Source organism: Sipha flava, unplaced genomic scaffold (assembly GCF_003268045.1).
Source record: "Sipha flava isolate LNK unplaced genomic scaffold, YSA_version1 86_pilon_pilon, whole genome shotgun sequence".
Lineage (NCBI taxonomy): Eukaryota > Metazoa > Arthropoda > Insecta > Hemiptera > Aphididae > Sipha > Sipha flava.
Genome location: NW_020273628.1, coordinates 836490 through 860276, shown reverse-complemented (window position 1 = coordinate 860276; position 23787 = coordinate 836490). Strand labels below are relative to the sequence as shown.

At 38.0% G+C, this 23787-nt stretch overlaps 1 protein-coding gene across 1 annotated transcript in view; it reads right to left on the bottom strand.

Annotated features, from left to right (window-relative positions):
* LOC112693392 (transcriptional repressor scratch 2-like) overlaps positions 1-23787 on the bottom strand; it is a 46133-nt gene that overhangs the window by 5556 nt on the left and 16790 nt on the right. Inside the window, exons 2-3 of the mRNA XM_025568433.1 lie at positions 12970-13072; positions 8934-9406 (exon numbers count right to left, since the gene is read on the bottom strand). Of these exons, the coding sequence (XP_025424218.1) occupies positions 8934-9406; positions 12970-13072 (576 nt within the window). The remainder of the gene's footprint in view (positions 1-8933; positions 9407-12969; positions 13073-23787) is intronic.

The window sequence follows — 23787 nt, the reverse complement described above, 5'->3', positions numbered from 1 at the left end:
AGGTATTAAATTTTTTTTTTAATTAATTTATATTTTATCACCGGAATTTTTTTTATAATATCTACGAAGGAAGGTATAATGCCAATAGTTTTTGTCTAAACAAAGAAGGTTAACTTATAGTGGATTCGCCACTAAAAACTATTTTATATGCATAATTCAGATGATAGCCAAGCGTTTCTGTAGTTGGTGTCAAGTTTTCGGCACTAGTCGGGTAAAGGGAATTGAGATGTGTACACGAAGAACAAGGACAGCCGAAGATCGGACTGAACGATATTATGACACTAACTCACATAGACGTGTTCGAGAAACATTGATTCAATCCTCCATGGGCGTATAATAAAAGAGAGTCTTAAGGGTTCAAACTCACTTCCTATCAAATTGAAAGATAATTTAATACTAACACTGAAAAATCGTTAATTTCGACCGAGAAAACATATATTAGTTATTTACATACAAAGTTAAATAAATCCAATTTTTCGACTTCGTTCTCTATTTGTTCATAGCTGTTGTTATCGCAGCCCTTCAAAAAATCAAGAGTTCTATCAAATTATTGTTTTGTGTACCGAATCTTGTTTACTGTTCTACAGCACAAGACCAAAATGCGATGTATGTAAGAAACAAAGGCGGCAAATAATCGTGCGGTCGTTGCGAGAAATCCGTGAATAAAAGATTCGAAAAGGAGAAGACACAGCTAGCCCCGGTCGTGGTCGATCTAGGCGACTCTTTTGGACCACTGAGAGGGTGCGGGACACCGGACGAAAGCAGTGCAACAACGTGTGTAGTACAGTGGGGAAAAACTACATTCGTACACACACGCGAGATAGAGATTTATTGGTTTTCGATGATGGCGGACGTTTGATTACATTTCCGTCGGTCCGAGATTGGACAGTCGGAAGGAACTGAGGGGATGAAAACGAAAAACTCCCCGAATGATTTATGCGGGTCGAGACTGGTATATAACGGCGTGTATGCGTATCGCATACGTATATGTCGTGTCTCGGCTAATGGGAACGTCGAGCGTCTCATCGGGTTGACGTTTTCAATTATTTTTTATTTTTTACTGCCCGAGCACAGCGTGCAGTTCCGGGTGGATGGAAACGAAAATTGTATGACGTTTTGACGTGTACACGATGAATACGATATTGCACAAGTCCGGTATAATAAGACTTGCCATCGAACACGTCGTACCCGGCAGTTTTTAATCTCACCACAGGGAACCCCCACTGGTAACGGGCGACATCGAGAAACTCTCAGAGCGTCAGTTCTCGTAACCCTTTCGGGATCGTGGCGGACCAGAGAGTGAAAAATAATTTTTAATTAGTATTTTTGATTGTTAGAAAGAAACTTTATACTATATCACAAGCATAGATTAAGGAGTAGATTTATTTTATTATATTTTATTATGCGTATTGTTATAATTACAAAAATAAAGTTTTTTTACGTTCCACAAATTATATTAATTCGATGTATTTAGTATGGGGTCATGAATGTACGATATTTTTGCAACGTTTTATCGAGTAATTATTATTTTTAAGAACGATACAGTTTTACAAATGACGTACATCCCTGCTACATGCATTACGTATTAGGCGTATGCTGCAGTATTAAAACCGTTTTGGTGTATATTATTACGTTTGTCGACATATACAATACGTTATTGCATACATGATAATAATGCGATTCGCGAAACTGATTAAAACGATTTATTTTTCCGGTGAATTCACGCGCATCATTAAAACATTGCGATAGTATTAACAGTAATACTGAATTTATATGCTTTTGACCTAAGCGAACGTTATCAATCAGTTTAGGATTAAGGAAAAAACTTTCGAGTATATTATATTGTATTAACAATCAAATTTTCGAATGATTTCTTCTATCCTTCCATTATGTATTATTTTACGTACAGTTTTACATATCCGTGCGATGAGTTGTACCTCGCGATACACAACGGAGAAGAGTATAGCACATTTTATGTTATTTATTTAACATTTAAATATTTCGATTGAAGAGCGTTGATGCTAATCGAGTCTTTATTGATGACAAGAATAAATAGTGTATTGTTAACAAATATTTCGGCAATTAAAACACGTTATTTTTGTTTACAGATAATCTAATTATTACAAATGATCTCAAAATATATTTAAAACAGGTTTTAGTCACCGATAAAATATAAACACATGCATGGAAAGTTTTGTATAACGCATACCGTTACGTGAATAGGAAATTTTTTATACTCGAATTATAATATTTTAAACAAAATATTTTTTTGAGGCGGTTGAGTGTACGAATCATCACGAAGAGAAATTTTATTTGCATTACTTTTAATTTCGACGAAAATAACGTTTTGTTATATAGTCGATATAATCTAATTCTCGTTCACATTAATTAAATAAGTTTGTACTGTTATCCTTTATTTCTCAGCTTGGTTCATCGGTTTGTTGTTATTCTTCCGAAACCAACTACAGTTTTAATAGAAATTAATTCCCAAGACTTAGTAATACGTATACTCGTATATACACCATGGATAAAAAACCGTGGTTTTATCTAAAACGAAATCATTACCAATTTAGGCCAGTGGCTGGCTGGTTCGCGAGCATGTAACTTAATAATTTAAAAATACGCATGCAGTCTTCTTCTCGCGGTACATACCGTATTGTTATGCGCCGTTGACGAAATCAGATGATTTTTTCGCATAAATAATGAACGTGCAAAAAACGAACGAGAAAAGAATTTAAATTAAACGATAAGATTAGAAAAAATGTATGCAGTGGAAAAAAAAAAAAGTCTGTTTGAAAATGTAAAAATGTATAGTACACACGCGTACCTTTACGTGTTCATTATGCCGAGGGAAAACTAAATTGATATAAATACAGCGAGGTAAAACGATTAATATGATGTAAACGTATAAAGTAAAAACGACTAACGTGGGGGGGGGGGGTAGTAGCTCAAAGCCACAAAGAAGTAGAAAGAAGTACACGTAATTTCGTTATAAACTGTTAGGGGGGTAATTGAAGGTCAGGAAACGTGATTAAAGAACCCGAACCGTCGGACGGTGGCGGTAACGTCTTTGGCGGCTGATACGACGGAGCCAAACAGAAAGGAAAGTTATATTTATAGGATAACAATTGTCGTCCTTCCCCCGCCACTCCATCTCCTTCCATCAGCCATCGGTTTTTTTTCCCTCGCGTTATTTATTATCGCTTCGGAACACGCGGCGATGTTTACGACGACTAATGCATTGATCACCGTGGCACCCGCGGTCGAACCGCCGGAAACGCGTTCGTCTTGGAACGATACGTACGTGCATCGCGATATCGTTTAAAACAGTCATCGACAACCGCCATCATGTATATTATTACAATCGTAGTAATAGTTTCACGTTTTGCACGCGGGTCCCGAACGGTAGCACTTCAACACGGAACGAAGGCGACGATGGGGTTTGAATGCACGACGATATTATTCTTCGAGGTCATCGTTTTTCCGTCTAGCCTGCTGCGATCCGCGCGTCAAAACGTAATTATAACACGGACATCAACGCCGTTAATCTCTGAAACTTTTCCGAACACATATATTGTTCACCGCCGCCGCGCATGCCTCAATCGTCTGGTCGGTTTTTTTTTTTAATTAATTAATTTTTCCCGTTTCCAAACCCGCAACGTCACGAACCGCATAACCGTTCACGACGGCGGCGATGAAAAACTTTTCGCTCTTGCGGTGCATTAATTTTTTTTTTTTTTATACGCGTCTGTACTGTGACGTACAGCCCCGTGTTCCATGCGAGGTGACTTTGAAACGATATCACATCGTGACTTATTGGAATTTTTAAAAAGTTTCATCACCAATATTTTCGAGTTAAATTGTTATGAATTTGTATGACCATTTTCAGAATCTTTGCAAACTTGGTTTTCCGGTTATCGAACAAAAACGATGGAATGACGTCACCCAAGCCTCACTAAGAGAGAAATTTCAGCGTTTTCGATTCATTCGTGGTCATATTTTTTATGGGTCACGTTTACATTTGAAATAATCATATATATTTTTATCAAATGGAGATCCAATGGAACTGGTTATGTTCAGTGGAAGTATTTAAAAATGTTGTAACATTAATGATTTTGAAATATTGTCTATCGCAAAGATACGAAAGATAAACTCATTAAAAATCGAAAACACAAACATTTGGTGATGTACGTTATAACGTTATACGCATGGACACGAACTTTTATTATACGTCGTACATACGGGGCGCGGCGACTGACGAGGTAGAAAAATCGGAATTATTATTATTAGGTATTGTTTTTGTCTTAACGACCTTAAACTATATCTCGGGTCACGTACACGCCCTAGTGAAATGGATTTCCTGGCAAACGTCAGATGGATTCTTATGTAATTACATTATTATAGTTATTATTAAAACTTCGCATGTTTTTTTAAGCGTACATAAAACGTACCCCACAATCAATCGACAAATCGATTAAGCAAGCGTCCCGCGTGTTGTTTCAGTCGTAAAAAATGAACCACCATTAAAAACAATCGTGTGCGATCCCGACCGGAAACAGCAGTAATACGTTTCCGACGTGTTCGTGATTGCGCGCTACGGGAAAAATAATAAAACTATTTTTCATAGGCGCCCGCCAAATCGTAGGCAAAATCATAGCCGACCGATGTCGGTAGATAATTTTCATGGATCAATCAATATATATTCCCAATCGATAAAACCTTATTTTTGGGCACATGTCCAGTGAAAATGTGTGTTTTACGATAGAAAGAGCAAATTTCTCGGACGAATAATACGCATTACCGATTTCATAATCAAATGGTGTAAAATAAATAATGTAGCTACTATACGACACGAAAAACGATTCCAAGTACCCACGATTTCAATATTTTCGGTTCGCAGACGCAATACGATATCCGACTCGGTGACCTGCACGGGCGTTAACGTTATATTACGGTTAACTCGAATGTATGTTGTAACGTTAACGAGTTGCACTCCCGGGTATACGTAGCTGCACTGACCGTGTACAAAACGTACCGGTCGGATATTTTTTTTTTTTTTTGTATACACCGCCCAAGTGTATACATTCACTACAAACGGGTTGGATGAAAAAGCGGAGTGAATTGATAGCGTGAACGACGGGCTGGCAGTGGGGGAAGACGGGGTGAAAGATTACGAGATAATTTAACGTGACTATAATTTTAACGACAGTATTGCGCACCACTGACTCGTAAACCGTGTTCAAAGAGGCATGATTTGTTGAATGAATTGCAACGCGAGACACTTACTAATACTGTGCAGTACGAGTCGGACGAAGATGTGCAACAGATTTGGTGGTAGAGAAATATTGAATTTAAAAAATGAATGCGATAACGCAATGTATTTTGTACCGTTAGCGGTAATAGTACGTCTAGTGCGCATTGCGTTATTTTTGTTTTTTTGTTTTCTTTTTTTTTTTACTTTCACCACAAAACACTTGTAATTTCTTTATTCGTCGGTTTTTATCGATAAAAATGAAAGTAAAAATGATATCACTAAAAAAAAAAAAAAATTTATTTTTATGTTTTCACAGTGAAAGTGTATATTTTGGATTCTAAAAATTTGCTGCGACGCGACTTTCAGTACAGATATATAAAACTCCAAATAATCTGATAAAGAAATAAAATCAAAATACAATCGTGTACCCAACCGAAACTCGCTAATCACTCAAAATCCAAAAGATAATGCCGAATTTCAAGTTGCTACCAATTTTAATTTATTTCATACTATTTTAATACATTTTATAATATCAATTATTAAAAATTATGGTATTGACATTTAAATATATATATTTTTTTTAAATAACCGACGGCGCGATATGTAGGCAAAAGTAGTACATAACTGTGATGGTGGCCATAATTTCTTCTCGCAAGGAATTCGTTTGAATAATAAAATTAAATACTGTTATTTAGTATAATATATAATACATAAATAATGATATTATTATCATATGGCATTTTCGGTTTACTGATCCGATCAAAATATAATCCACGAGATTAATGCAACGCAAATATAATTACGGATTCTTCATAAATCGTTGGTTCGATATATTTAACGAAAACCGTCATACGAGAGATAAATTTTTCACGTTTCATTGTAATTATTCCGGATCGGAAACCAACGGAAAACATTTTCCATGTCCGCAATTCTGGATCTCAAAGTTTTCATAAACGTTCCCATGACACGGTACAGCAGTAGCATAACTATTAGCAGTAGTCGTAGCAGTCCGCACATAAACTTTGCTCGCAAATCTTCAGCCGAGCGTGTTCGTTTTATTTTTATCAGTCTTTCCGCGCGTTCAAGCACCGTACACGGAGTATTATAATTATTTCGACACGGACACCTGTGAAATCCCGGACCACCATTTATTATTACGTGTTCGACGCAGCGTAAAAATCAGTCGTTCGCTAATCACCGTACAGTGACCGGTGGCGGTAGTCGAACAAAAATTATTATTATAATATCGTATTTTGACGCGCGCTCGTGGCCGGAGGTATTCGCGATCGAATGGTTCGCGCGGAATTTTTTAGCACGACCGCAACGACGGGTGGAGGTCGTTGATTTATGTCTACGGTCCGATTCCGATGAACCGGGGAAGAGATGGCGAGGAAGAAAAAGCTTCGTATTCGATATTTAATAATGAAAAACTCGTAGACATTCCGACGTTTAAGCGTCCGCCAACGCCGTTCGCGTATACCGGGCGTGGGTTTTTATTTTTTCCCATGCCTACGCCCGGGGTGCATGTAGATGGGGCGTGTGATGCACGTCGACCGGAGCTGTTGGTGCGCGTTGAATTATTGAAATTTCGTCGAGACAGGTCAATTTAATATACATGAAACGCGCCACGTGGGCGGCGAGCGGCATCGTACTCGTTTCGATAAATACGCGCACGCGAGAGACGTTCAATTAATTATTTTAACACGCACGTTATATTATACGCCGAAGGACGTGAATTATTTATGCAACGCCAACGAATTTCAAATGCTTTAATTAATAAAGAAATAACTGTACGCGAGTATCGCCCGCGCGCGCACGATAATATTACGCAGGACGATGTGTACATGCATATACAAATATATACATATATATATATATTTGCCGGAGCGAGTTCAACAAGTATATATTTAAATGTATTATTTTATATAAAATATTTAGAAACACAACGAACAATGTTTTATACGGAACGGAATAGTAATATTAATAAAAAAAAAAAGCTATTTTTTTAGATTTCCTACGACTCGCTTTTTCGTTCCCCAGCCAACGGTTTTCTAAAACGGCGGGACCCAAGATTTCGCCGTACTCCTTTCGTACCTTGTATTCAGTACTACATGAAAACTCGAATCGAAGTGACGCCATACGTCGATATATTCACGATATTAAAAATAGTATTTACGTTACGTGTCAAAAATATACATATTTCTGTTATACCGATGTTAAAATAAAATATGATGATCACGTTGCACCGAATGGCTCGGAAACGAAACATTATCGACCACTGTAAAAGTGGCGTATTTTAATGTGGAACACTATACCAGATTCAAGCGGCTTAGAGCGATTGCAGTTTATGAAAAAAAAAAAATAAATAAATAAAAAATGAAAAACGATTATTACTAAAGACAGGTAATTGAGGTGAGCTGGGTGCATGGTGAGAAGTGCTGGCATATAAATATTTGTGGTTGTGGCAAAGTGGTTAGCAATTTTCACAACCACAAAATAGTTTTGATTTTAGCATATCTTTGGTTATATCTAACCACCGAAATGTGATATATTATTAATTTTACACAGTATCCGTTCCGCGTTACGGAAGTTAATGGATCTAAAACGGTAAGATAAGTAATGCGATGTCACTCTAAATATCAAACGATTACGATTATACAAGCTTAAATCGTATCAAATTATTATTATTATTTTTTGTCGAACACTATTAGCGAATAAAATGTCACGGCCTTTTTTTTTTTTTTTTCATGTTACAATGTTATATGACTCGTTTATTATCTTTATCGTTATTATTGTTATACCTTATGCGACTATTTTTCGAATAGATTGATGTGGTTTATCCGCCAACATACCAATATCGGTGTATTATTGACGACGAGTTGCGTATAATAAGCCGTACGGACAATCGAACGGTAATAAGATCTACCACGGGCTGACTTACATTTTGCACGTAAAAGACTGTAAATGTAAAAGTTCTCTCTGGGAAGGTCGGATGTTTTTATATGGTGAACAATGGTGCAATATCCGGAGTATTCCGGTATTGTATCGGCCCCTGCACGTGCATACCGCATTAGTTTGAGTACTCCAGCATTGTACCATTTGTCAAATCGTTCGATCCGATTCCCTTTATTTCCGTTCAAGTCCGTCCCGTCCTCGCGATTCCGTTCGAAATCCGTTGTAATTTTTATTATTATCATTATGTATACATTGTGTCATTGAGACGAATCTACATTTGTTACAAAATAAACCGCAACGTCATTGCGACAGTTTTTATCATAATTATTATTATTATATCGAATTCTTCAATCACGAATAACGATTATCGACGGACTGAATAACAGTAAGCTTTTATAAAATTAAAAAAAAAAAAAATATGTTGCTAGTCACACAACGGATCACTAGCGTTATACACGTTGACCCGTGTCACGTAAATGAAGTTACCCGTCTTTAACGTGGTATAAAATATTGCGAGATAACTTCACAAGACAACTGTGATCCCGAAGCCAGAAGTATGCCCGCCATCGAACATTATTGATTATCCCCTCAAAAGAAACCCGAGAAAAGTACCGTCGCAGTACTAAGCTCTAAATCCATAGCCGGCTGATGTTTGGACCAGTTTCGGGACGGTTAACATGAAATACGAACAACAATACAACAAAGGAGGACCGTACACACTTACCCTTGTCTCCAGAATTGCATCCGCCGATAACCGCGTGCGTCGAAGTCGCCGTGGCAGTTGACGACCTGCCGCCGCCGCGGTGCCCGGAGGAGCTGGAAGTCCTGAGTTTGGCATTCAAATCTTTCTGCTGCAGCGGATCATGCGCGTTACCGCCCCGCTCGATCACGTAGTCGATTAGACTATACGTGGCAGCGGTGGCCGTAGAAGTGGCCACAGCAGCGGCGGTGGCAGTCTGGGCGGCCGCGGCCGAACGTCCTGGTCCCACGAGGGCGTCGGCCGGCGTGTTCTCTGCGTCCGATGAGTACTCGGAGGCCGGAGGCGTCAGCGGTCCGGTCGACACAGCAGCGGATACGTAGACGAACTGGGGCGACAGTGGCGCACCGTCACTGCTCCTCGAGGTCTGCAGGGGCGTCTCGGGCGGTGTTGGCGCGGCCAACGTGACAACGCTCGGCGGTGGAAGCGGTGGCAACGATCTACGAGACATGAGAAAATGCGTTCAACTTATTAACTTACTTACGAGTGAATAATTAAGATAATATTTGTCTAAATGGCCGTATGCTACGGTATATTATAACGACTGTGATTAAATAAATCACTTAAGATCTGAAGGGGGATGTTACTGACTGGGGTTGCGATACGAAGCATCTTAAAATGTAACTTTTTAGCTGTATAATGTTTTTTTGAGAGGTTCACGAACAGTATTTTTTTTTTTTTACTTTTTAACTTTTAACGACATTTATTATCTTTAGCCGTATTTACGAATAAAACTGTGTAATATATAAAACATAAAATATTGTTATACCAGTGCACTATATAATTCATTTTTACGTCTTAAACGATCTGCTTTTGAAATTTTATTGACAATCGAAAGTCCGTGATCTTAAAAATCGAAATATCGACACGGTTTACGACGTACGCAAACACGTTTTACAGCGATCTGTCCATCAAACTAATGCTCTCAGTTTACAATTTTCCATGTTGCAACTCACACTCGAGGTTTTGTGGAAACTTTAATTACGACGTATCTAATAACTACAAACTTAGATTATGTAACTAAGTAGAAAATTAAACACTTAAATATGGTAATAATACAGATTAAATGCAATAACTGTAATAATAAACCGTGAGCGCCATTACAGTTGACATTACTGCGATGCATTAAAATTTTTATAGTAAAGATAAAATATTAAAACGACCTTGACGCAATCCCGTGTAATAACAAAATCCAAATTGTTGAGTTAAAATGATGTAATCGTACCACATCATGATTACTGCAAAACTGATCATTATCCGAGAACTTTTGAAGAATTCGAGGCAAAGACTACTCAATCAATATTATTTACATGTTCTATGCATTATTTTCACAGTAGGTCGATACTGATTTATGGAATGTGACTTAAAAGTAATATTTGAATAAGAAACGAAATCGCATAAAAAAAATCGACTACCCTAATTTATGTGTTATGTGCGCATGCTGTTTGTATAGGAATCAAATTTTTTTTATTATTTAAAAAAAAAACTCTCCACTACTTTAGTTCGTATACGTTTACTGTTAGAAGTTATTTCCCGTATGGTTATACAGTACACGCGACGATTGTTATCGATAAACGTTTTTTCGCATTTTCGTTTTCGTTCGTCGTCCGGTTTCGGGGATATTTGTGGCACAGTTACCCCGCTGCCGTATCTAAAATAGTAACACCGTTACGCGCCGAAATGTTTCTTCGAGGAATTCCGTTTACAAAAACAATATAAACATATTGTGTACACACAGTTTGTACATCAATTTAATGCCGGTACGATATTACGATGACAAGGACTTAAGGCCGGAGCAGCTTTCGTTTCTTTTTCGTTTTTATCCGCGGACCATATCCAAACAATTTAAATAAAAATTAAACGTATAACATATAATAAGAAATTCATCCCGGACTCGTTTAAGAATATTATCTGAACAATGATGAGGTGTTTTTAATACGTTTAATTAGGTCTATACAACGGACAATCTTTGTATTCCATTATTCTTCATTTTTCAAAGCGATTATAAAAAAAAAAAAAAAAACACATCTGTCATCGTTAAAGTTTAGAAGTTACAACAATGTAGTAAGTTTGGTCGAAATAAAACCAGACTGGTATAGTTTTATTGTCACAAATTCGAAGATACAGAAAAATGTATCAAAGTAAAAGTTTTTAACTCAGTTATTTTGATTTTGAACAAGAGACGCCATTTTCTTGATATTCCCGCTACTCATACAATAATAATTTCAAAAGTTTCAAAGTCTTCGGTAACTCGGTGCATTTTCGTATTTCGTAAAGTGACCCGATTATCAGAAATCGAACAACTTTAATTTTCGTATAAATGTAATATCATTGTGAGCGTGTATTGCTTCTTACATCGGTAATCTATTAATTAGGTATGCAGGAAAAATATAGCTTATTTTTACTCTTAATTGATTATTAAGTTGGGTTTTGATAAAAATTATGACAAATATCACATCCCAATTGAACACTAAATGATGGTACATATAGTATTTTGGATTGTTCGTAGCGATTACAGCGGTACAAGATCGACCGTCACACGATGGTAACACAATCGTATCTGTTTTTCCTTTTTACAAAAAAAAAAATGCAATATAATTAAGCTTTAAAAAATAGTATGAATGTACCCGATTTACCTTTTAAACTTTATAAAATATAAGGCGATTGCGCTAAAGAAAATAAGAAAATATAGGTTTTGTTCTTTTATTGATTTTCGAATACTGTTTAAAAATAGTAACATATGACATATTACTCTTTCATAGTTAATATTTTATTTTTTATTTATTTTTAATAAATATTTTTTTTCAATATGACAAATTGTATATGTTTTTTCCAAATATCAAAATTATGTCCTTTAAGTTTAATATAGGTCAACTTAGTGAGTTTAGAAAAATCCAAAGCTATCAAAGTAATTTATTAAAACAATACCATTCAATGTCAATAAGTCTTGTATAAAATATTTTTTCAACCTCGGTTTTTTACCAGAAAATTTAATCTGTGATTCCTTTTCATGCTTAATAGAAAATGTTATATATTTTATTATGAAACTTTCGATAATTTATTATATATCTTCAGTGAAACTCAATAAAATAAAACAAATACCGAAAATATTAAGAAAACAAATTCAAATAATGCAAAGTTTGACAAAATTAGAATATAATTAAATACAAGAAAATTGCATTGTAATAGAACAATATTTTATGCCATTTTATTGGGTTATTTGAAAATTTTTACAGTGACAATATTTAAATTTCATATAGTTATATCAATTTGTGTTTTTACTAGTAGAAAAGTCAATCGGACGAAATTACGCTTGTTTTTAGAACGCAGTCATATTGCTTTTTTTGCAGGATAAAATATTTAATGGACATAACCGTGTTGCAAAACAGATAGTTGGAAATATTATTACGGAAGAGAGGACGTATACTCGTTGTATGTATTATGTCGAATTCATAAAATGGCCAATTTCAACTAACGACATCGTATGAGTATTCACGTATTCGGCAACTGCAAGGATATAAAACCGCAGATTGGACGAAATGCTTGAAAAAAATTCTGGCCAATCCATAGAGACGGTGGTTATATTTTTTCTATTTCATGAAATCGGGTGGATCGTACTGCCAAATTCACGTGTTTCAAAAACGGCGTAGTTGATTAATTAAATCGGCAATTTCACGAATTGGGTGTAACAAGCACAAGATACAACAATGTTAAGATTTTCTACTAACAGACATCTGTCGCATAACGAATGGGCTACGCTTTTAACGCCGTTGTAAAACGTGATTACAATACGGTTTATCGATTACGTTTCGCAAGTTCGAACAATGGACGGTCAGCAGACTAATAAATAGCTTTTAATTGGTTTCGAGAAAATCATCAAATCGTTTCTTTTCCTTTAGATGTCTACGAGTGGAAACGAACACAGTCTTGGCCGACAAAGTAGATTTGCGCCGGAGAAGAATCAATAATTGTTATTAATGTGTGCGCGTGCACCGTGAAATACCTGGAAAGTTCAAGCAAATCGTGGGCGGCTTCTGTTTCTTCTTTGCTCCTTTCCTTGAACAAATTCTGTTTTTGTTCCAGCTCGTAGCAATACTTCAAATAATCTGCAAAAAGAAAATGTAAAAAGTTTCAATATTTTTTTTTAAATTTTTTTAATTATATTTTTCCGACTTCGGTTTATTAAAATATTTCCGCCGAAAAAGTTGTAACGACGAACGTGTGTTCGGAATTATTATGCACGGACTATTGTACGAAAGTTTGAAATGCTTTAATAATTGGAACACTGTATATACGTGGCAAGGATAGTAAACATATTTGACCTTGGAACGGACGAGTTTTAACCATAACATAATTGTACATACAGGAGAATCAACCAACCATAGTTTGTAATCTAAACGAACCTTTCAAGGTCTAATAAAAAAAAATTACAAAATTGATTTATAATATTTATATATAATAAAATAAATGTCGATCGGTCGCAACAGACGCTTAATTGTAATGAATAGTACCGTCGATTGTCAAATACAACAATCGGCCGTTCTATTATGAGTTTACTGATTTCCGTAAGACAAATGCTGATTTTACCGCCAACGTTGAGAATTAATAATTATATCAGTAGTTGAAAATTGATAGTTCAGTCAGAAAACATAAACATTTACAATTATTGAATGCAATGAATACAATTTACAGTCCAGTTGGTGAAAATGTTATTTATTTTCCTAAATTAAATTAAAAGGTTATTAAGTGAATATCATAAAATATATTATATTATGTTTGATGCGAAACAGTATTTAATGATTTGATAATGTTTTAAAAACCTTTTTTTTTATCTCCCAATATTTAATGTTTCGTTCTATAGGTTTCTCAAAAAGAACGCAGGATTTAAATCTGCTATAAATTAAATTTATTTCTTATAAAAAAACGTAACAAATATATCATTCTCTTAGGAAAAAGTTAAGGTTTAACAGTAAAAAACAATATCAGGCACATTACCCTCTCTACTAACCCTACAGGCGATTATTCTTTCTATAAAATTTGGCATCACTCGATCACACATTGCTCCATTAAGTTCGTTGAGAACACGACGAATTTCTTGCTTAAATTTCAAGACATTTCGAACTTCGTTCTGGTAAACTCTTGACTAAGTGTATCCCCAAAATAAAAAAATTACACGGCGTCAAATCGTAAGATCGAAGTGGGTAGCTTTGATCTCTATGCAACGAGATTAGTCTGACTAGAAACTTTTCACGCAGCCGAGTGATTTTTTCTCTTGAAGTTTGACAAGTTGAAACCAAATATTTTTAATATTTATTTGATCCAAATAAGGACAAAGAAAATTACTGAGCTCATTAGGTATTCTTTTATGATTACAACAGGATGGCGCAGATTGTTACACTTCAGGAGAAACAATCCCTCTGCTGCGTGAGAAGTTCCCGGACAGACTAATCTCGTTGCGTGACCATAATCATATACCCGATATTTTTTTTACTGTTAAACCTTAAGTTCTCCCAAAGAGAATGATACATTTAAAATGTTTTTTTTTTTTTTTTTTAAAGAAATATATTTAATTTATAGCAGATTTAAATCCTGCGTTATTTTTAAAATATCCTATATTATAATTTGATTCACAATGATATTGTACGCAAACACATGACAATAAAACTCTACTGAAAGTGAGTTACAAAATACATTTCATATTTCAGTTTATATTCAAAACTAAAAGTCGATTAAAAACTGATTAAGAAACATCGATAACTGACAGTAATTTAATTTCAAATCAGTCGGTTGTGAAAATACGCAAAGGTTTGCCGCAAATGTCATAGTTTGAAATATTTTTAATTAATATTTAATTAAAAATATTTTTCATAACTGATACTATCCAAAAATAAACAGTAGTTTAAAATAATTTGGTATAATTTTTCGAATAATGCTTTTAATTTTTATATATCGTAGTAAATAATATGAAGCTTAATTGCAACATTAAATAGCCGATTTTGATGTGTGTATTTTTTTCAATGATTTCGTTCTGGCACGCCGGTTTGGATAAAATTTAAGTTTCAAACACGACATTATTTTTATGTTCACCGTCCCTGGCATAGTCATTAAGTGAATTTATGAAATTCCTACATTCACGATGACTTACATACGCACAATGGTGTATACGATGACACGCGTTCGTTAGAAATTGCAGGGACATGACGTTGACGGTGGCTGCGTAAATGACGATCGCGTATACAGTAATACGGTCACGCTCCGGTCGCGCACGCCGTGTCGACTTCCATATCGTTTTGCGAAATATTTAACAAGCGTATGAAGGGTCACTCGCATAGAACCACTCGTACATATTATATATATAGATAAATGTGCAACGATAAAATTGCCTGTTGGAAGAAAAAAAAATAACCACGGTGACTTAAAACCGTATTTATAAATATATATCTATATATTTTTTTTTACTCGCAGCCGACGGGTGAGTAGAACCAAAAGGACGGACGTGACGAATTCGCGTGTTGATTCAGTGGCAACCTGTGGCAGTGACCCTTTACAGTCCCTGATCGGGGGGTGCGGTAGATGGTTTAATACGTTACACACCCTCGTGAAACGTGGACGCACGTCAAACGCGAACCCTGAAGCTAACAAGCTGCGGTGGCGGTGGTGTGAGCGCATTACGAATGGTAATAGCAATAAAAGAGTGCAAGCGCGAATCTCCGGGGACAAAGCCCATGGACGGATGTACCGTTATAATATCGGTGTATAACTACACACGATACGATAAGAACGTGTCTCGTCATACGACGTGTTTTGGCGGCAACAATTGGACGGCTCTTGCAGGAAAAATTGTCAGGGAAAATGTGTGTTCGTGACTGAAAACTCCGGAAGCGGTACGGCTTCGAACACCCCTCTAAGATCCATTGATTATGGCGCAGCTATCGTTTTACCGCTGTTGCACAACGAAAATTATTTCTGCGGGCCGTGGCTATAAACACTCGTCGAGCGCAAGCACACAAGCGGTTTTATGGAAGAACAGGAAAAAACGATCATCCTAACCCCGTGCCTTTACATTATACTACAATATCGTTCGTCTGGTCAAGATGCGTTAAAACGTTATCCGCTTAAGTTTTCCGCCGAGGCTATCAATGTCATCGAATGAGATGGTAGTCTTGCACGTGTCACCTGTTATCCTCACGATACCGAACTGAACTACTCCATTCTTGCACTCCGCTAATGAGCTTTCATATGCGCTTTCGTTATTGCTCGAGAAGTTTTCGCGGAGGATGTAAACAACACACACCGCGCTCTATACCTGAAGCGTTTTCCGACGTTCAGATTTCCAACAGTCTGGAATAGTGATATTTAAAATGTATAGTAAATATTGCGGTTTCACGTGTCCAGTATATGACCAGAAAAAAAAAAATAGAAAAAAATGTATCGATATTATATTTTGAGTTTGATTGTTGTTGAAAAACCACGTAGTGGACGTAGAATAAAAAAAAACGTTTCGAAACATTGATCTATAAAAACATACGCGTGTACATGAATACCAACACACACATATACAAACATACATATATGTATAGTTGTGTGTGTGTGTGTGTGTGTGTGTGTGTGTGTATAGAATACATGTGAATCATATGGCTGAATACTATATTTATTCTAAACGTACGCGCTTGAAAAGCGATCGGGAACCGGAGAAAAACCAATTTCGTCGGGCTGCCACTGCCGTCACATCTAACGCGTGCAAGACAAATGCGAAACGTTAAAATATCGCCAAGAGGTTAGAGGGGAAGAAGCTTGTCGCCGCTGCCTCCACCGATTGCAGACGGTGTGCCTTTTCCTTGGACCGACGTGCCACCAGGGTACGTGCTTTTTCCGCGTCAAAATTAAAATGCCTCCTCCCGGGCACTGCGGTCGGTTGGTCGTTTGTCACACACGCTCGCACGCATTCCCCGTCCAAAAACGACTCTTCCCCGCAAACGTTTTCGCTTCGCCGTTGAAATACAACCGTATCGCGTGCGCGATACATTACAACGATTATTATTACGAAACGGTTATGTAATATCAGACGAATGTATCGAAAGTTTTTACTTTTCCTCGCAACGTCGAGCATAGTCGATCTGTACTTGTCCTGTCTTCGCGCGTATACGTTTCCCACACGCGTTTCGAGGTTTTTTCCGAATGTCTTGTAATCGGAAAACCATCAGAAAGACGCGACCATCGTATTCCTATGGCATTGAACGGTTACCGTTTTTACACGACCGTTTTAGCTGCAGCGGAGCTATGGCAAACGAACGCGTTGACCAATACGATTCCGAAGAAGCACACCGAAATAGAGTTCGTTTCGCGAACGGAACAAACTGCGTTCCAACTGCGTACGGGAGAGATGACGGTCGGTTGTAAACATAAGAATCCCGATGGTACATACACCCTAGAGGACCGCGGAAAACGAAGTCGTTTTGTTTAATCGTTGTTGCGTACTCCGTGCGCAGTACGATTATACGAATTTCAGTTGATAAAATTCCCACAGATTGTATTGTTTATGCGTATTTACTTCTAACAACACGCCGCTGGTACGTTAAGAATAACATTGTTAACATCGGGGCAAATTAAATTTCAAACTCAACTCTGATCCAAGAATATTAATTCTATTCCGTCCAATTAAATGTCTACGCGATAACATCGTTCACATAAAGGGAATTCGGTTTTCCACTCAACTGAACATTAACGTCTCTACCATTGTTACTTCTACTATGTATAAACGCAACGGCGATTGTTTGGTCATACATAAAAACGGTCTCACAATTCGCGGAACGAAAAATAATACAAAATAACAAATAACGCGAAATAATAATAAAAACCGACTGTATTTGTATACGTACGCCCGTACGTATTATATTATAAGTGTACTTTATCGGCCTAAGAGGAAAATCCGTTTTCCTTTTTTCTAAGAACGTCTTGTTCCGGAATATTTCTTTTATGTGTTGCTTGGTCGGCGTCCCGTCGAGAATTTTCGTTTCCACCGAAACGGGATGGTTCCGCGAAGTAAAAAAAAATCTCTATAAAACATTATAATACCGCCAAACTTATTTCATCAACCGAACGGGGAATGGTAATCACGTCCCGGTCCGGAGCAGCGTTCCGATTGGTCGCGAAAAACGAAATCCGGACGACCACCGAAAACAATAATACCGTTTTCCGAATCGCGCGTAGGACACGAGAAAAACGACAAACGGCGGTGGTGGCGACCAGTGTACGCGCGTCGTCGTCGGATATTATATGTCTCCGGCCTTTTTTTTTTCTCCCCCCCCCCATCCTTTCTACCGCTTGTACACGGTTTTCGTTTTAAAACGTCACACGGCGACCTTTAAACACGACGAATCGTATACACGTGCGTACGTATATTCAGTCATCGATTCGAGCGAAAACCGTTTTGACGGCGGGCTGTGGCGAGTGAAAAAGAAATCTCGTGTGACAAGTGGGCTCGTTACCGTCACGCATACACACGCGCAGGCACGCGCGCACACCAGTACCCACAGGAATAAAAGTGGTCTTGATTGAGTGCCGCAGCCGGCTTAAACGAACCGTGTTAAAAGTTTACAGTCGTGTAGACGGGGGAGAGAGAACGCACCCCGTCGGACGGCGGAAAGGGGGTTGGAGGTAGAACCTCTCTATCCTTTACATTCGTCAGCATAAGAATATCGGAGGTGTAAATGTGTAAAACGAGCGTGTGCGCGCGTACGAAAGAGCGAAAAAGAAAACTACTGCGATTCGTCCGTAAACGTGAACAAAGTCGTCGGCGCCGTTTCCTGTTTACTCGTGTGGTCGATGCGACGATACCCGTTGCCGGTGCTTGTTCACACCAACGGAGCACATAGATATATGTTTGCGTGTGCGTGCGTGCGTGCGTGCGTGCGTGCGTGTGTGTATTGTTACCAATTCTAAATAATGAAAAGCGTTCTCGGTGTGTTCATCGACAAAACGTTGGTTGTGTGTACCTACCGACCGACTCGTTCCGTCGTTCCACCGGATTGGTACGTCTGCACGTCGCGTTTACGTTTACCGAGTGTTCGAGCTCGGGGCGAATCAAGCCGTTGCTACCGAGCACCGCAGACCGACCGATCGCACGCGCGACGAGACGACGGGACGGAGCGGAGAATAATCGGAAAACGGAAAATAGAAGAAAAGTGAGAGAAACGTCAAATGAAAACGTATACCGGTACCGAGACGATGGACGTAGCGAACAAAAAATATCGGTGAACTGCGAGAAGATCACTTTCAAGGCCGTTCTCGATTTATACGCTCTTTATTTCCGTCCCCGGGATACTTTCGCCGGGTTATGGTATTGCGCGGACGTGCACGCGCATTCATACACACGAGCGTGTACGAGATATATGAAACATATATAGATATCGAGAACCGTTAACGGCGGCCAAACGAAAGCCAATATAAACCTCAAGTCGTTATCTGCTGCCGCGTGTGACGTCTCAAGACCCCGCGCGCGAGATTCCCTGCCGCGTACGCAGCGGTAACCAATAAAAATCGCATGCAACGGACTTCCGACCTCGTCGGCCAGCGCGTTAATGGTTTATTCCGTTTTCGGTCGTTTCCTTCTCTTTAATTCCCTTCCATTCGCTCGTCGCCGTACGCAGTGCCCCGCGTTATATATGTGTGTGCGCGCGTTCGCGTGTAATTCCCTTCTTCTGGTCTCCTTGGTTTCGGTGTACATTTCAAACGTAATAAAAAATAATACACCGAGTAGCATAAGAAGGATAAACAGCGGAAAGGGAGTGTGGCGGGAGACAAGGATACAGTGAAAACCATAACTTTATACGGGCGATCGGACGTAACACGCACTGCGGTGGTCTCGGGATTGGCCAAGACTCGTGCACTATCTTCGGGCTTTACGACCGCAATAATATTTGGATTGATACGTCGCCGACGTAATAATAAATCGACGAAATAATCGGACGAAACCGTTCGGGCGAGACGTCGCGTCCACGTGCGGCCGACGACCGTAGTGCGCGTGGTCGTCGCGGCGGGGAAAATGCAAAACCGGTACCGGCCGAGAAAGTCACGCGCTGCTGCGCGCGAAAACAACGCGGTAAAAAACGTGCGCGTGTTCTGGAATCGGATGGGTTTCGATCGGCCGGCGTATCGATACACGTCCGTGATTCAGACGGAGACCGCACGATCGTAAAAGTCAGATCCCCGAAACGGTGTATCACGGTTAATACCGCGACGCGCGTACATTACTATTATTACGCGCAACACAAAGTACCGTCGTAAAACACGATAACGTCGAAAATCTGTGGAATCGCCACGCGCGTACAACATTATTCGGATGTCGGACGAGTCGTAACTGCGCGCGTGTGGGTTTAAGACTTTTTTTTTTTTTTTACATCCGACGGAACGCGCTGCCGCGATAAAATAAATTAAGCCGAACCCGGACGAGGGTGACACAAGTCCGTTCGATGCGCACAAACACCGTCATGCAACGTATGTACGAACCGAAAACGTTACCGGTGGCAAGCTCGAAACGTTGATCAAGGATAGTCACCGAGCCGAATTTCAAGAATGCACGTGCGTGCCGATACTTTGAAAATAATTTCACGATCGTCACACTACAATATATTATTACGCGCATGGGCGGATTCGACGATTTTCCGCTTCTATGCAAAATTAAATTTGCCGCTTTAAAAAGTAACTTTTACTTGATAAAATGTTCTTGAATTTACGTGTAAACAACACTGTTACCGATTTAGATAATTTACGCGGACTTATACTTATCGGTGGACGGACAACCATGGACTAACTCGATAAAATTATAAACGGATATAATCTAGAATTTACTTGTCGAATAATCGTAATATTACTAACAATAATAATACCGTGAAGCGCCACTCTTTATTCAACTAACGAATGATTAAATTGAAGGTGAACCTGTACCCAGGTAACGCTATATCTAATAGTTTTTATAAAGCGAACATTTTTCTAGACTGATTGCTGCGATAATCAGGTGGTATTTTGATTATGTCAAACAAATGGTCCCATGACCCCAGCCTATAATAGGACTCAACGATACAATTTTTAAAATATGTAGAAAGAAAGAAAATATAACTATTTTGTAATAATAATTATTGATGGAGATTGAACAATAATTGATCGATTTCGTTTTGTATACATCAACGATTCGTTTACGGTCTGTCTGTATAAGCGAAATTCAAAATAGTTTGGTTACAATTGATAAATTAATTTACTTATTAAATAAACTATACGGTTTTCCTGCAGAGTCCAGACGCGAGGGGGGGGGGGGGACATTGATTTTATTCATACACGATTCCTAGTTAGTGTAGACTACCTAGACCTCAGTGTATAACATATATGTATAGAATCGTAGTTTCTATGTTTTATAAACAATGAGATAAGCTATAATAAAGTTGTCATCGTCCTGATTATCAACGAGTTCCTGGGAAATAAATTAATATTACTTTGCTAAAAATAAACGAATACGAAAACTCATACGCCGTTTAAAATATATAGAAAGTTCATTATATTAAAAAAAAAAATCAATTTTCAATCATATTTTTCCACCCTTTAAAATGTGTCACCCTATGCGACCGCATAGTTCATAGTGCCTCGAATCCTCCCTCGATTACACGCGTATTTGTTGTACACGGCCTCCAAACTTTTTAGACGGTTAGTGCTCGCGGTCGTGCGGTATACGGCGAGGCGATTCGGTCGAGTTTTTGCTTTTTTTTCCCTTCGGGCGTAGTCGTGACAAATCGATAGAACACTGCAGGTGGTTGCAAACTTGTTAAAACTATTGCAAGCTTATACGCTTGTGTACGAGCCAGTATTTCCATCAACGGATCCCAGTACAGAACGCTTGGTTATGTTTTTCAAAAATACATGTCGGCTATATCATTACACTACCCGATGCTGAAAATTATCTGATTCGGAAGGTTAAATGTTTGAATATCGAGTTAAAAATGAATTTAACCATAAATTCGATATCGAGAAACGTTTTGTTCGCATATATTATTTATAATTCAATTTCGATAGAGTTCTATAAATTTTGTTTAAGAATATTCGTAAAGTCAGCCTACACGTGTTAACGCTGTTCCGCCGATAAAAGTTTTATTAACAATTTTTTCAACTCGGTAAATTCGAAAAAACTCACGATAATCCTTAGGATATTACATATCGACCGATATCGTCGACAATGCGAGCGTTTTAAATGGAAACAGATATGAACAAAACAAAGTTTGCACTTATCTGAGATGTGGAACGAATATCTGATATTGTAACTCACTTGGTCTAAACCCGTTTATCACAATTAACGTATTCTTCGATGACAAGTGTTTAAATAATAATTTTTCGACCTTGATCACCGTTGCGCGAATTTGACGGCTAGTTTTTTGCGCGTCTCTACATATCATCTCTCGGCATACGGAACTACTTTGCACTACGCGTCTCCGGCCCGGACTTCCTGCTGGGAAGATGTATAAAGTATTTATAAGATGTCTAACCGAATCGCCGCTTAAATCAGATGGTACATATTACCTATCTTTTGCTACGCATAATGTTGTATGTAACGGTACACGTGTGTTTGACTGCGATAAAAATGTGTAAAACTCGTTCGTTAGAGCCTCGTGTCAAAATCTGCCGAACGAAATATTACGTCTATCCGTCACGAAAATATATTTATCACGGTGGAAATTTCTCAACGTGGAAAACGGCAGTTATAACGCGCGTGATGCGTTATGGATTTTTCAGTAATGTGCGATTGAACCTATAACGGCAAGACTGGAAGAACATTTTCGCAACGGATAGACGATACTTGGTAAATATACATAAAACAAACTATAGTCTACGTTTACTAGGTATAGGCTTCATGAAGGGTTTTCTTGAAATACACGAGTCGGTTGGGAAACGTTCGGGCAAACGGTTGGGGAAGTAGAGAGACGACTTTATCGTATGCACTGATATAACGTAATATATTCTGACCGCGGGCACGACGCCGTCGTTCTGTTTCGACCGAACTCTCCGACTTTCCTCCGAACGACCGTGAATATTCGACCAAATGAATGCGATCGTAATTTTATCAAACTAGACGGGTATTTTCAATTCAATTATTACACCCCTGTCATTGACTGGTCGTATATACCGCTACAGACAGTATATGATTACCATAATATATTATATATTTAATAATGACCGCATTGACTGTGGTTGAACTTAGACACAGGTGGTCGAATAAAAAATACGATAATAACCGTCAAAGAAAAAACAGCATACTACTAAGCTAAAAAAATCACATTTCAATTAAAACAGGTTTTTGGATTATCAAGCGTCTGTGTTAAACAATTCTTACTATTGTTATAAAAAAAAAAAAAACACCAACATTTCTTAGTGTAAACTTAATTTTCGGAGCAAGGGATTATACCAAAAAAGACATAATTGTTATCAAGGGGAAGATTTATTTCAAGACTTAAGTAAAATATTCACTTTAAAACGTGATCATCCTCTGTTTTTTTTCAGTAGCGTACTTCCGGGGGGGGGGGGGGGGGGGGGGGGGGGGGGGGAGTGGAGAAGATATAGAGACAGATCTTACTATGAACTTTTTTCTTTCTTTTTTTATAACGAGTAATATGATCTTTACCAGGATAACCTAATAGAGAAAATACATTAATAAGAATTCAATGTCTGAACGCTCGTTGTTTTTAACATTCTTCAATAGTGAACGCGAATGCTACGTAATTCTATACAAATCCAAAGAGCCAATCCAAATATTCAGAATTGTTCTATTTAACATTACTAT